At 42.3% G+C, this 15,963-nt stretch overlaps 1 protein-coding gene across 1 annotated transcript; it reads left to right on the forward strand.

Moving 5' to 3' along the window:
* Window positions 1-1,287: 1,287 nt before the first annotated feature.
* Window positions 1,288-14,311, forward strand: LOC137423792 (replication protein A 70 kDa DNA-binding subunit-like). Its single transcript, XM_078773497.1, has 4 exons — window positions 1,288-1,497; window positions 1,868-1,915; window positions 9,441-9,507; window positions 14,117-14,311. Exons 1-4 carry the CDS (start codon window positions 1,420-1,422, stop codon window positions 14,170-14,172), a joined length of 249 nt encoding a protein of 82 aa, XP_078629623.1. The 5' UTR covers window positions 1,288-1,419; the 3' UTR covers window positions 14,173-14,311.
* The last annotated feature ends 1,652 nt before the right edge of the window (window positions 14,312-15,963 follow it).

Raw genomic sequence — 15,963 nt, forward strand, 5'->3', positions numbered from 1 at the left:
AATCTGAGATGGCCCAATATCCAGATCTTTTCATAATATGATCTACTAGTGTACCAAATTTGGTGCTTTCCTCACAAAATGCACAATTGTTATGCTAAGTTGCCCCACTATAGATATTCGTGGGCGAAATGGTGGTCGAAAATCTCATTAATGGGCTTTATGTATAAAGCCTCCAAAATCCGAATGGCGTTCTCATGTGTAGTACAACCACGATACTCTCGCAGTTCCTTGGTGTAACAAAGTTTGTCAGAACACTTAGTTTGTTCAGTCCTTCAGGGGGGATTACAGAAAGAAAGTTCTGAAAAGGTTTGAGAAAGTGTGCCCATTCCTTCGCAGCCGATCTTGAGTTTGGATCTGTATCGTTCGAGACTTTGTGGTCTGAGCAGCCGAACCATAGGGAAAGTTTTTCTTATTGTTGTTGTTGTTGTTGTTGTTGTTGTTGTTGTTGTTGTTGTTGTATAACCCCGAACAGTTCTCTCGAACAAGCCCGCAGTATGAAGACAGCCCATCGATCTTGCAGGAGCGACCCAGAGATCCCCCACATCCACAATGGTGTACCCCTCCTCCCTGCCTTCACAAAGTCAGGGCCACAACAGGGTTGGAAAGACAGAATGGGAGAGAGGGATGGAGAGAGAGGAAAGGAGGGGGTGGAAAATGGGTGTGGGAGAGAGAGGGAGAGAGGGAAAGAGGACAAGATAAGAGGAAAATGGGGTCAGTACATGGGGACCAACTCCAACTGTGACTGCGCTACCCTGATAAATCTGGGCAGCAGGGGAAAATGGGGAAGATTTGGCCCCTGACTTGCGTTGGGAGGTACAACCACCACGAAGAGGCGTCCCTGATAGTTGTAAGAATTTTTTGTTGATTAAATTGAAGCAGAACATGCAACCCTCTCCCCCCCCCCCCCCCCCTCCGCGCTTTTCCCCCTATCCCCCTCCATTCCCTCCCCAAAATGCACAATGGTAGGGTCCATAGATAGGCTTTGCAGAGGGCTTCTCCTTCTGACTTCCCAGTTATTTATGTTTTTCCCCCCTTCCTGGGAAGTTGTCACAAGAGCCGCTTGGCAAGCGATAAGCGCACACCCCATCTTGAACGTATTGCACATTAAATAACGGCCATGGTGTAGTAGTTCGCTGTAGTATTATTTCTTTTATTTTAAGCCGACTTATTCATCCAACCTTCAAAGTACTTATTCATCGATCCTTCAAAGTGCACTCTTAAATGTATTTAGCCTTTTATGGCGCAAGAAATATTTTAGCGATTTCAACGCAAATCTATAAGTAAAAGGGAAGTGACGTTGACATTTTAGGCGCGCTTTCCTATTTATTCTTGCAGTTTCTCATATCGGTTAGCTTGTGTTGAGGTGACGGCGACGTGTTCTGTGTTGGGTTTGGGGTTTTTGTGTGTTTAACGTGTCCCATGACAAACCTGTTTGAGCCGATGGCGACTGACGAATTGATTGAAAATGTTCCTGCGCTGTCGGGAGGTTTTGTGGCGGTAAGTGCGGAGTTTGTAATGTTATTGTTAATCAATAATCGTCACGTGTGGGGAGACGTTGACGGGGCTTTTTGGTTAAATTGATGAAATTTAATATTTATCCCAGCGATTTAATTATTTAAAGATCATTTGCATATTATGTTCCCAGGATGTTATTCATTCCTGAAGTGTATTGTTTAAAAGTAAAAGGCCGTGCTGGTGGTGTTTTCGTCTTTACAGGCCGTTTTTGTCTTTACAGGCCGTTTTTGTCTTAACAGGCCTTTTTTTGTCAACAGGCCTTTTTTGTCTTAACAGGCCTTTTTTGTCTTAACAGGCCTTTTTTGTCTTAAGAGGCCGTTTTTGTCTTAACAGGCCTTTTTTGTCTTAACAGGCCGTGTTTCAAGGAAAGAAAGTCGTGCACCCAGTCTTGCAGATCCTGGTGAGATACTCGTTGTGAAAGACACTGAAATGGCACAACATCCATCCAGCAGCAGCAGCACGGGATGTCCGAGCTTCATGTCGCAACCTAGGGATGGTGCACTCATTGTGTAACCGTGGTTGCAGTTTACAGCCCGGTTGGGAATCGGACCCAGATTCGACATCCCAAGTAGGCCGTGTGCAGCAGGTGGCAAATCTGTTTTCGTTTTATGAAAAGGGTGCAATTTGTCTTTGCTTGAATACATTTCAGAAACATTTTCTCATCGATATAAAAAGTTGGAATGGTGAATTTTGTCCAACACTAAGTATTTGCCGTTAATAAATCAGCACTATTTTCTTATACTTTATAGTGTAGCCGCTCGCTGGGCAGTGAGTTGGTCGCGCGGCGTAGTAATACATTTATACCCACGCACGCATCACCCAGTATTCTCACAACAAGCACTATATTCATCCAACAATGGCGTCCTCCATCAAAAGGGTGAATTGGGATGTCTATAGAAAAGGCGTCAAAAATCGCCCCAACTGTCATGCACAAGGGTGAATGTTAATAAATTTCTGTTGAGGAACGTCATTATATCTTAACGTATCTCGGTCCACGAATTACCCAAATGTGCCCAAATGTACCCAAATGAAAGCGCAATGTAATAATAATAATTCATTTATTTTGTATAGCGCTTTCCAAGTAGCCCAAAGGTGCTTTGACAGAGTGGAAAACAATGCATAACAATACATGAAAACCACAATTGCAAAAAGACAATCAATAGGGAAATATTTAAAGCAAAAGGAGGGAGAAGGAGAAGAGATAGTCAGGGGTTAAATGCTGTGGGTTGAATGTTGAATGCAGTGCTGAACAGGTGGGTCTTTAGTGATATTTTGAATGTGGTGAGTGAGGAGGAGTCTCTGATGGTGTGAGGTAGTGAGTTCCAGAGGGTGGGAGCAGCGATGGAGAGGTTATTTTATGGTTATTTTATGTTATTTTGGTTATTTTATGTACCCAAATGTAAGTCGTACTACATAAAGGAAGGTTATTTTATGCAGTAAAACGTTACGGTGTGCACAGTCAGGCCCATAGGGCATTTTTTTCTGCACCAGATTATCGTTGTTGGGGTTAGTAGTTAAGGTTAGTTGTTTGGGTTTGGGTTAGGTAAATTTGGGTAAATCGTCATTTTTGAGAATTTTCCTTTGGATGAATATTCCACATCATTCTGATACAAAAAATAAAGTCGGGTGTAACTTTGATCAAATATTTATACTTCATTAATGTCTCGGATCAACCTATGGGGGTAAACTTACCGCCACCTTGGTCGCTTCAGCACGGATTCATTAATCCTGCAGATGTATACCGAGTTATGTCCCCCTGGCCTAAAATGGCTGCCACCAATGGGGCCGGTAAAATTTGTAAAATTCTGTTCGCATTCGTTTTCTTGGACGTCAAGAAGCACATCGTAACGTTTTACTGCATAAAATAACCTTCCTTTACGTAGTACGACTTACATTTGGGTACATTGTGCTTTCATTTGGGTAAATTCACTTACATTTGGGTAATTCGTGTGGTCTGAGCAGTCACTGAGCAGGTCTGAGTAGCCCTTATATCTGTTGTAACAAGATATTTGTACCTTGAGACAGATTCGGTGGGGCAAGGTTTGTTCTTCAGATATTTTCATGACACATGTTCTGTTGGACTTTCTAACTTTGTTCCTTCCATACGTGAGTGTGGGCGCAAGACTCGGTTTGCCATCTCTGCATACCCATACACTATAGCTGATCCAAAGTGCAGAACGAAAGGCTATGCATGTAGTTTTATCCCTTGTGCTGTCTTGCTCTGCAATTCACGACCTGTAACATGCTTCCCATTATCCTACAATATACTCTGCTTTAAGAGTAACTAGGGCATGCCCGTATGTGGGTGCCCGTTCCTTGCCAAAAAAAAAAAAAAACGCTACCCGTACGCTCTACCCCGCCCGTACGCCCGTAAACAAAAAAAACAACGCTCTTCGCTTCCGCCCTTCGCTCTGACTGAATTGGGAGAAATAATGCGCATAAGAAATCGAGAAATTATTATTTTCTCCGGAAGAAATCGAATTACGAACCGTAATGGCGCAGGCTCTCGGGCTCGCAACAACGCGTTCTGTGATTGGCTGCCGGAAGTGAAGTCTTCACTGTCGCAAATGTGAAGCGATGAATACGATGAATCGCAAATTAGTTTTAATTAGTTTTAAAACATAGTTTAACGGCAACATAGTTTGCCGACGGGAAATAAATGAATACGCTCTCAAATGTGCCATCCGAGGCAGAGTCTGTTCGCCACGTTCGGCACACGTGATAGCTCGCTGCTCTCTGATTGGTTGAATCGTTTTTTGGACATAGCTCGGTAACTACTTCTGCGATTAATTTAAAACCTTGAAAAGGCACATCCTCGGGTCCCCAGCAATATACCTGGCAAGTTTCAAGTATATCGGACCGGTAGTTGTCGAGAAACAGCGGTCACAGACAAACATACAAACATACAAACAAACATACACACAGAGATTAGTGGAATTATAGATAGATGTCAATTCATACTTCCTACATCTTTGAGGTTTAGTCGCATTTTACCCAACCTCTTCTACTTCCGGTGTCTTGGATGTTTTCTTATTTTTTATTAATTAATTTGTTTTTGGTTTTGCTTTTTCATTAAATTTTTCTAACTTTCTCTTGGCCCCTTAACGTGTGTGGTGTGTGGTGTGTGGTGTTTTTTTTTTTAATGTAGATATTCGATTTGTGGATATTCGATTTGTGGATATTCGATTTGTGGATATTCGATTTGTGGATATTCGACAAATAGGACCCCCTTTTGTGGACCTGTATTTTTCAGGTAGTAGTTGGGTCATAGCTCCAAAGTACGTGTAGTATCATGTGTTAGTCTCATGACGTTAATTACATGGGACGTGTATTTCAAATTCGTATTATGTCTTGAATTACATGTACCTATTAATATACGTATACAAGTACGTATTCATGGATTATTTGGGACATTTTTCACGTCGGTTTTCCATCATATGACTTTGGAATGGAATATGAGATTTAGGCCAACGGCAAGGCACTGGGACCTATAGGGTCATTCAGCGCCGATATGACTTTATTATGTACCATGTATTGATACGTATTCAAGTATGTATTCATGGATTATTTGGGTGAAATAAAAAAATATGACACTATAATATAGCAATTTATTTAAAAAAAATTTTTTTTTTAAAAATATTGCTATAAAATGTCCTTTTTTTACGTATAAAAGTATTTTATAGCAATTTATTAAACAAAAAATATGTACAAATACAGTATACAATGCAGTTTAATCGGTACTAAATAAAATGTACAGTGTATCAATAATGACATCAGGAGCCGGGGTCGTCTATCGTTGAAGAATCATCGGTGGTTGAAGACGAAGTTGATGGTGGCGGTGATGGTGACTAGTTTGGTCTGGGAGACACGGAAAGGGTGGTGGTGGTGGTGGTGGCGGAGGGGTTGGAGGTGGAGGTGATAGGATCTTTGTTTTTTTTAAAGAAATCGTCGAGAGTTGGCTGAACTGTTTGCTTCCTTTTTTCATCGTAAATTTCCCTGTAACACGCTGGGGTCTGCTGAAGTTGTCGATTGAATTTGGAAAAGCGATCAACGTTGGTGTCCATGCTCTCGAGCTTGCAGTGGGGTATAAACAGCGAAGAACTAGTAGGGCAGTAGTTGTAGAGTAATCGTTGGTTTGGCTGAGTTACGGAGCGTAAGGGATGTTGCCAGTGTGAAACAGAGCTACTAACTGAGACGCTGCCTCGTGTGGGAGAAGCTGCCTAGAGAGCGATGACGTCATAGCGTCTCTTGCCACCATGCTTTCTCGCTCGCTTCTTCTTCTTTCCGTAGTTTTTTTTTTTTTAAATGTTTTTTTTTTCCCGTCGTACGTCCGGGTCGTCGTAAGTTGCGTACGTCGTAAGTCGGGAACTGTGTGTGTGTGTGTGTGTGTGTGTGTGTGTGTGTGTGTGTGTGTGTGTGTGTGTGTGTGTGTGTGTGTGTGTGTGTGTGTGTGTGTGTGTGTGTGTGTGTGTGTGTGTGTGTGTGTGTGTGTGTGTATATAGAGATATAGATATATATATATATACTAGCAGAAGTACCTGGCATTGCCGGGCAGGGGAAGGGAAGGGATGGGAGAAGAGGGGGGGGGGGGGGAGGGTATATATATATTGAAGAAGTTATACACATACAAGCTCGGCTCGCTACGCTCACCACGCGTCATTAGAGGAACGGGCTTATTTTAGCTGAGGATAATGACTGTACCTGAATTGGTGTGTTGTCATGATTTACACCAATTGTAATGCAACCTATTATTTTGTAAAAAAAAAAAAATGTATTAATGTTTGTGATATTACATTTTAATAAGCAATTTTGCTTGAAGATTTTGGTTTAAAAAAAAAAAACCAAATGTTTTGGTTTTGGATCCCTGGTGTTGCCTTAGCGGTGAGGGTGCCGGCTTGGGATCCTAGGATCCTTTGTTCGAATCCCGGTCGATCGCTGAATTAACGCCAGGGGGGTTGACTCAGCCTGTCATCCTTCCGAGGTCGGCAAATTGAGTACCAGCTTGTTGGGATGAATGATCACGGTGTGTACCCCGGTTTAGAATAGGTACACCATATCCCTGCGCATTGTAAGAGTGACCAAGGGTTGGCGTCAGGAAGGGCATCCGGCCATAAAAACATTGCCTCAAAACAGGGAACCATGATTGTCATGGGGCCCGCAAGGCTAACCCCCGCTCTAGCAGGGAAAATGGCCTTTAAAAAAACAAAACAAAAAAAAAACGATCATTCATTCAATTTTGGTTTCAAAAAAAAAAAAAATCTCCTCAACACATACATAGGGGAGGGGTAGGTGCAGACGAAGTTTGGGCCGATTACACCTCACCATCACGTAATTTTAAACACCTCACCCCCACATAATTTATAACACCATCACCAACTAAATCAAAACACCTCACCACCACATAATTAAAAACACCTCACTACCAAGTAATTCAAAACACCTCACCATCACGTAATTCAAAACACCATCACCATGTAATTTAAAACGCCTCACCACCACGTGATTTAAAAATGCCACCACCACGTGATTTAAAAACGCCTCACCACCACGTCATTTAAAAATACCTCACCACCACGTCATTTAAAAATACCTCACCACCACGTCATTTAAAAATACCTCACCACCACGTTATTAAAAACGATTCACAACCACGGAAACAAAAGTAACGGAGTAGTTCAGTGACAACAGGCACTGCCCAGATATGTATATATAGATAAATGACTGTACCGGAGTTGCTGTTTTGTCATGGTTTACACCAATCATAATAATTCAAGCAATCATAATGCACAAATGTATTTGTAATATACGTGATATTGCATTTTATAAACAATTGAAGTTGAAAATTTAAATTGAAAAAAAAAAAAAAATCTTACCAAAAAATTCCTAAAAATAAAAAAATTGGAAAAATTTTCAAAAAACTACCCTTAGGACATACCGACGGGAGAGATAGGTGCATACCAGAAGTATGCTATCCCAGAAGAGCGTCCATTTTTCTAGCGGATGGCTGTGTGCGGAATTTTCTTGGGCTTCGGTGAAGTTGAATGGCGCCGCTTTCCGTCTTTGTTTCTGGCTGAAAGTAGTGGACACAGCTTTCATCCCCAGTCACTACACGCTGTAAGAAAGCATCGCCTTCTGTTTCATAATGGCGCAGAAGTTCTTCACATGCGTCCACTCATCGTTCTTTAAGTTCGGGTGTGAGTTTTCTAGGCACCCACGTTGCAGACACTTTGCGGAACCCCAGCACGTTGTGAATGATGTGGTGTGCTGAACCATGGCTAATGTTCAATTCAGAGACCACTTCATCCAGCGTAATGCGCCGAGTTTCCCTTAGCACGCGCTCAACCCCTGCAACCATTTCTGGTGTGTTGGCTGTGAGGCTGGCCTGAGCGAGCAGCGTCGGCCACATTGGACACTCCACTTTTAAACTTCCTGTCCCAGACTTACACCTGCTGCAACGATAAACATGCGTCACCATATTGCATCCTCATTCTGCGATAGATTTCACTTGGATTCACACTTTCCCTTCCCAAGAAACGGATGACAGAGCATTGCTCCTAAGGGAGCCGCCATCCTGGAACTTCTCGACTGACGTCATATGCCCAATGTTGCCAGATCTAAAACGGGCAAAATGTGACTCGCCCATAGATATAACAAATGTCGTCTACAACTACACACATTGCATTCTCAAATTTATATCGCCATTTTAAGGTTGCAGCTACATTCAAGTGTAAGGCGTGCACAGAGGGAGCTGCAGATGAAGGAAATGTTGAGTTGGATCTTGGAGATGGTGTGAAGCTGAAAGGTGTGAAAACATTTTGCTACCTAGGAGACATGCTGAATGGAGAAGGTGGAGCAGACTCGGCAAAGGTTGCTACAGTGAGATGTGCATGGAAGAAGTTTTGGGAACTGAGTGGCATGCTGACGAGGAGGGGTGTGTGTCGTTGAAGCTGAAGGGAAAGGTGTCTGCTGCATGTGTGAAGTGTTATGATTTATGGGAGCGAGACATGGGTAATGAACATAGAGCACCAACGAAGGCTGGAAAGGGTGGAAATGCGAATGGTTCGGTGGATGTGCAGAGTATCGTTGAGAGAGAGGAAGACAAATGATGAATTGTGAAAGATGATGGGAATAGAGAGCCTGTGATGGATGCTGTGAAGAGAAACAGGTTGAGCTGGTTTGGTCATGTGTTGAGGAAGGATGAAAGTGACTGGTTGAGAAGAGTGATGGAAATGAATGTAAAAGGAAGTAGAGGACGGGGAAGACCGAGAAAGACTTGGCTAAAGGTGGTGGAAGAAGAAATGCGGGCAAGGGGGTTAACAAGGGGAGATGCAGAAAATAGGGCAAGATGGAGAAGATTGTCATGGGGGCCGCAAGGCTAACCCCCGCTCTAGCAGGGAAAATGGCCTTAAAATGCTTCTTCTTCTTGTTGTTGTTGTTGTTGTTGTTGTTGCTGCATCGTGTCCAACTCACTGCCCCGCGATTGCTGCACTTTAAGATAATGGTGTTGATTTATTAATGGAAACTACTTGGTGCTGGACAAAATTCATGATTCAAACTTTTTATATTGATGAGAATATGTTTCTGAAATGTATTCAAGTGAAGATAAGTTGCACACTTTTAATGAAACAAAACTGAGCGCAATGAAAAACCTTTTGATCCTTTTAATCCTTTTTATAAATTTTATTAAAAAAAACATTTTAACAAAAATTATACAAAACCTTTTAATGAAACGAAATGCAAGCTCAGACCTGCTCATGGCCTAAAAGGGGAATATGCTATTTCTTACTTATCCTGTGATTTAACTCTCTAACCGCAACGCCCCACCCCCTCCAATGCCCCATTTTCACATCCCTTTTGTGTGATAGACCTTTGCTTTTTTTGGTATGTTCCCCAATTTGTGTTATTGTATTTTTGTTTATTTGCAGAACTTTAAATCCATTGCCAATAACCGGTACCGGCTGATCCTGAGCGATGGAATTCATTCGATGGCAAGTAAGTACCACATGGGGTGTGAAGGGTTATATAAACAAACAAGCTCCCCTTCCGTCCTTCACGTTTCCCCCTCCACCCCTACCTCCCACTCCCTTCAACCCACTTGCTGCTTCATCATTACCTCCACTCCAACTGTGAAGGATGGTCGTTATAATTGCACCCCTGTTTGTCTGTGAGCAGGATATCTCGGTTATGGACGGATTTGGACGAAACTTGGTGTTTCGGTTGGGTGTGTGACGAGGACGAAATGATTAGATTTTGGTGAAGATGCGGAACCGAATACGAGAATTTTTTGGGGGGGGGGGGGGGGGGGGGATTCCTTACCATTGAGTGATGGGGCTAAAAATGATATTTCAATAAATGTGGACGAATTAGGCCAAAGTGGGTGGATGAGTTAGTTGGATGGCAAATCGGGGTTTAGTGTGGTTTATGGGGGGGGGGGGGGGGGGGGGGAGGAGTTGCCCCCAAAATAGGTATTTTTTGTTTGTTTAAAGTCTTATGATGTTCATATGATTCTACATGCTGCCCTGTCTTCGAGCAAGCATTGAAATTGATTTAAAATACCTTTAGATGGTGCAGTATACTGTTTAATCTACCAGGTGAGCACCAGGGTTATTGCCCCTATCTTAATGTTGAAGGCCCCAGTTATGGACGATTAGTCCTCATTGAGGCCAGGCCTTAAATAAAAGAGCTGCAATGCTAGAAAAGTTGAGTTTTTGAGGATGTAAACAAAAAAAAAAACTTTTTGAAAATGGGAAGGTTGCAATTGTTTGGAAATACATCAGAAGGTAAAGACTTCCTTAGTTTGGCAGTGGAGGGGACGAAACAAACATAACGGCCCACCCTTGAGTTGTCAATGGCCACACAATAATCATGAGATGTAATGGCTTCTCGAGTATTCCGTGGTCTCGCTAATGGCGGAGATTCACAAGAAGCAAGTTCTTGGGAGCAGAAACCAAAGTAATATCTAGAAACTATAACAGCACTTGGTGGAGAGCATATCACCGCCTGGTTGGCCATATCACTCAATGGTGACTAATCGCTTTAAAAATTCTACTATCCGGATCCAGATCTTCACCAAAATTGAAAATTCTTCCTTGTCTCACACAACCTGTCCAAGTTTCGTCCAAATACATCTATAACTTTTTGAGATATCCTGCTATGTATCGTTTTTAGCCCCATCTCGCAATGGTGAAGAATCACTTAAGCCTTAAGCGATTAAATAATTCTCATCTCAGAATCCATATTCAGATCTTCACCAAAATCGAATTCAATCTTCCTTGTCTCACACACAACCTGTCCAACAAGTTTCGTCCAAATCGATCCATAACTTTTTGAGATATCCTGCTATGTATCGTTTTATATATCCCAATGGTGAAGAATCACTTAAATTCTAGAATCCAGATCTTCACCAAAATCTAATCATTTCGTCCTTGTCGCATATGTTGCATCTCTGCCAAATTTCGTCTGAATCTGTTCACAACTTTTTTGAGATATTTTGTTCACAAACAGGGGTGAAAACATAACCTCCATCCACCTTTGGTGGTGGAGGTAGAGAAAGAGAGCCAACTTTGCGGCGTAATTCCAGCAGGTCGTGTTTTGAGGTCAGATTGGGGGAGTTGATGTCATTAACTCAGTGTAACATCGAATGGAGTCTATTATATGTGTTAATTATTATTTATGTTATTTATTATTATTATTATATGTGTTAATGTATTTCCATGCATTCGTTTTTTTGTGGGATGTTTTTGGCCTAAATTTTTTCATGCCGTATTTTTGGCCAAGTCCCTAAAAAATCTTAATCCGCTTCTGCCGGCTATTCTCCGAAATGGTTCCCTCTGCTCTCTGTCCTCTGACCCTTTGTCTACTCCAGGATACACGTGTTCTTTCACTAATTCCCACCTATTTCAACTGCCAAAATCCAGTCTGACTGCACACCTAAATTGTTTTATTCCTTGCTTTTCTGGTCTGTGGGCTCCCTTCCCGAGGATGTACTGTTACTTGCCTCGTCTAGGACTTCAGGCATACATTGTCCCACCATCTCATGTCATTCCCAATTCTGACCTGTTATCTTTGTTTTCCCCATTAAACTTGCTAATTTTAGTGTTTCCTTTCCTGCTTCCTTTCCTCTTTTTTTCTGTTCTTCATTCCCTTTGTTTGACCCACTGTCAGTTCTGCCTTGCTCTTTTATGAGCCTTGGTCCTGTGAATAATAATAATAAGAAAAACAACAAAGGCAAAATCATTGAAAAGATAGAGGAGACAAGGGAAAGAGTGTGGGAGTTTGATAGGAGCAGTGAGAAAAGGGAAAGCAGATTTGAAAATTATGAAGTGGGAAGGAAGAGTGATCTGGGTAAAAGGTTTTCCTTCCATATTTAAATATTGCAAGTCACAAAACGCCTTGGGGAGACAGGATATTGTTGTGTAATAACATTAATATTGTGCTATTATTACCTCCGCCACCATAGGTGGATGGAGGTTATGTTTTCACCCCTGTCTGTTTGTCCGTTTGTGAACAAAATATCAAGTTGTGGACGGATGTGGACGAAATTTCGCAGTATGTGACAACTTAATTTTATTTAATTATTTAATTTTTAAAGTGATTCTTCACCATTGGGAGATGGGGCTAAAACAAACATATAGCAGGATATCTCAAAAAGTTATGAATGGATTTGGACGAAACGTGTGTCTGTGTGTGTGTGTCGGTGTGTGTCTGTCAAGGAAGAATCGATTCAACTTTGAAGATCTGGATCCAGCTCGTAGAATGTTTTAAGTGGTTCTTCACCACTTAGTGATATGGCCAAAATGATATATCGCAGGATATCTCAAGTTTTGGAAGGATTTGGACGAAACTTGGTGGAGAGGTTGTCTGTGTAAAAAGGATTAACAGTTTCGATTTTGGTGAAGATCTGAATATGGATTTGGCGACAAGAATTATTTAATTTTCAAGTGATTCTTCACCACAGAGATGGGGTGAAAAGTGATAAAAAACATGTTATTTTAAAAACGTTATGGACGAGTTATGAATAAACGTGGTGGATGAGTTGGTTAGGTGACAAGAACAAGCCGATTAGATTTTGGTTCAGGTCTGGATCCAGATCCGGCCTATCAGTGGGATACAAAACGTAAACCGTTCACCAGGTGGAGTTATGCTCTCTACTGAGTGCCATTCTTGTCGTTTGTTTTATTAGAAGTGGCCTTGGAAAAAAAAAAAACACAGTGGAAGGGTCATGTCAGTAACCCTTGTGAGGTATCGAGTCTACGGTAGTTCTACGATCAGGTGCAATCGTCACGTGATAACAGATTGTGTCATGGATGTCGGGATTCCTCCGAACTTTTCAGTTTAGTTTTCAGCAGCATTCACGACTGTTTTTTAATAGGTAATCATACGTGTTTGTGGTAGGGCTGTCAACCGATCCGAGACCAGGACGAAATCCCGGCGGTTTCGGCTTTCGAGACGGTCTCGGGACGGTCCCGAGATAAATTGACTGACGCAATTTCTCGGTAAAAAAATCCCGGTTAAAATTCCAACTTCTTGCAGATATTTTCCATAATAGAGGCATTTATTGAGCCTTGCTTTCATTACTCTGCTTCTGCACAAGCATCATTTTTCGCAAGTGCAGCTGAACTGACACAAACGATGATAGATAAAGTAAACTCACTGTTCCAGGATTTTCCCCTCGTCAACAAACAATGCACTGCAAACGAAACCGAATCCGGATCCGGATCTTCACCAACATCTAATCATGTCGTCCTTGTCACACACGCTGCATCTCCACAAAATTTCGTCCGAATCCGTCCACAACTTTTTGAGATATTGTGTTCACAAACAAACGGACAAACAGACAGGAGTGAAAACATAATCTCCATCGACCTTTGGTGGCGGAGGTAACGAAATCAAGATAAAGATCCCAATGAAAATCCCCCGCATCGCGGCTTTATTTAAACCGTTGAATCCTTCCGCTGTATCACTCCGCCTCGCCCTCACCCCGCTACGGTCACGTGTCCGTCCTTGGAGACGAGTTACGGAATGTGGTTGCTATGGTCTTTTGCACATTAATATCGAGGGACTCGCTCGAGGCTCCGTGAATGGAGGGACGATGTTTATTTAGATTAAAAACACGTTTATAACGGATTGTTCTACACACAATGTATTAATACAAGTACAATACATTATGTAGTTTTATGAAATGAGTTTTTGATGAACGTTTATGTTTAATTGCAACGCTAAATCTATAAATTGTAAGAATCCCTCGGGGTTTGGTTTGACGGTTTGAATGTGAAAGTATTTTGGTTATCTTATCTCCACTTTAGGCCTGATAAGTTGATTACGTTTACTTTAGTCACAGAGTCAAACTAAGGAGGGGGGGGTGGGGGTGATCACTACACCGCCTGCTTTATAATTTACTAGCAGAAGTACCCGGCATTGCCGGGCGGGGGAGGGGAGGGGAACGGGGGGGGGAGCGAGCCCCTTGACAAAGCGAGCAATTTTTTTTTTTCATAGCGTCATCACGTGATCGCTCTGAGCGAATCAGCGCCCACCTGCTCTGATGCCGTTGATTCCGTGCGCTGAGGTAAATATGAATAAAAAATATTTCGTTGTGTGGCAGGAACTTCTGAAAATGTCTGCCGTCGTCCTGGTGGGGCTTCCCAGGAATTCAGGTAACGCAGTCGGGTTGATCAAAGCATGGGCTCGGATAACTTGGGTGCCTTATCAGTCGACAATTGTTAAAACACGTGAACATTCGATGAAAGGCGTTATTTAGCGGTATTAGTTTCAATTTCTGGAATAAGGGGTCGGTATATTCGATCCGTCCACCGAACGGCTATCAACGGGTTGAACAAAAAATTGTACATTCCGATTTGAGTTGAGGCACGCAATGCTGCGTCATTATAGCCCGCTTAACGGAACTATTTTTAAAAAAGGTAACATGCACATGCGCGCAGCAGCAGGACGCGGCAACTATTGAACTATCATGAATATCGAACGGTCGTACGTGTACGCGCGCGAGCTACGAGAACGCTTGACATGCCCGATCACAACTCACAAAATGATAATGAAACTCCAACCGGGACTCGAATATGCCTGGGCAGAAACATTTTCTCCCTCTCTCTGACATTCCGAGCAAGAAATTACACGACAATACAAACTGTAATGAGACAACACCGGTCCCATCGGTGGCCGATCATCTGCATGTAGGTGGTGTATTTTATTTCATCCCGGTAAATGGAAGCTAAGTCGGAATTTAAGTACTCAACATCAGAAATGAATTTTTTCATTGTTGTTTATATATTGTAATGAAATTCCATTATTTTTGAAGCCTTTTTTTTTTTTTTTTTTTTTTTTTTTTTTTTTCTATGTATTACTTTGTCAGGAACCGAGCCGATCCGAGATCCCGTTATGAAAATTGAAAATTTATCGAGACGGTTCCGAGACGAGATTTTGAATCTGGCTAACAGCACTAGTTTGTGGTTTATAATATCTTTATGCCTCCGCTGATGAAGTCGGCAGAGGGATTATGTTTTCAGGTTTTCCGACTGTCCATCCGTCCGTGATAGGTTTTCGTTAACTTGAGAACAACTGAAGGGATCTTGGTCAAACTTGGTGCAGGTTTGTATGATGAGGTAGACATGAACCGATTAGATTTTGGGGTTATGAGGTCATAGGCCAAAGGTCAGAGGTCATGTTGGGTAAAAAAAAAAAAAATCTTGTTGCCGTGATAACTTTTGAACCAGTGATGGGATTCTGACCAACTTTGGTACTATTATGTAGAATGATGTAAAGATGAACTGATTAGATTTTGGGGTCAAGAGGTCAAAGGTCTGTAATCGGTCTATAACTTGAGCGGCTAAAGTGATCTAATTGTCCCCCGTCGCACCGCGGAGCGAAAGGGGGACTATGGATTTCCCCTCAGTCCGTGTGTGCATCTGCGTGTGTAAGCGAAGGACTGAATTCTAATTTGGTGTGTGGGTGCAACCCACGTCAAAATCCAAGATGGCCACCGCCATGTCTGTCTGATGCCATGCATGTCTGAACCTTGTGAGCGGAATATCTTGGAAAAATAAGCGAAGTACCAACTTCTAATCTGGGTTTTTTGTTTTGTTTTTTTGTTTGTTGTATAATGAATCGAGACTCGTGAGAGCTAACATTTACTTCACAAACAAATCAACCAGACAAACAAAATATATAACAAGAGGGAGTGGAAAACAAGATGGGGAGAGAAGGGGAAGCACACAAACACAACATTTGAGAGCAGGGAGATGTGTGGAAGGGAGAGGGCTTGGGGGGAGGAGGCGTGGGAAGGGGGGGGGGGGGAGGGAGAAGTACAAAACACAAGGACTCCAAGGACTTCCAGGACAGAAGTTGGTATTTCAAAAAAGTGGAATTGGGGTGAAATCAGCGGGGGTAGAAAAGATCAAGGTTTTGGATGGGGGAAGATAAGAGATGGTGGTGAAC

The sequence above is a fragment of the Myxine glutinosa genome, chromosome 3, assembly GCF_964187855.1.
Source record: "Myxine glutinosa chromosome 3, kmMyxGlut1.1, whole genome shotgun sequence".
NCBI classification, from domain to species: Eukaryota; Metazoa; Chordata; class Myxini; order Myxiniformes; family Myxinidae; genus Myxine; species Myxine glutinosa.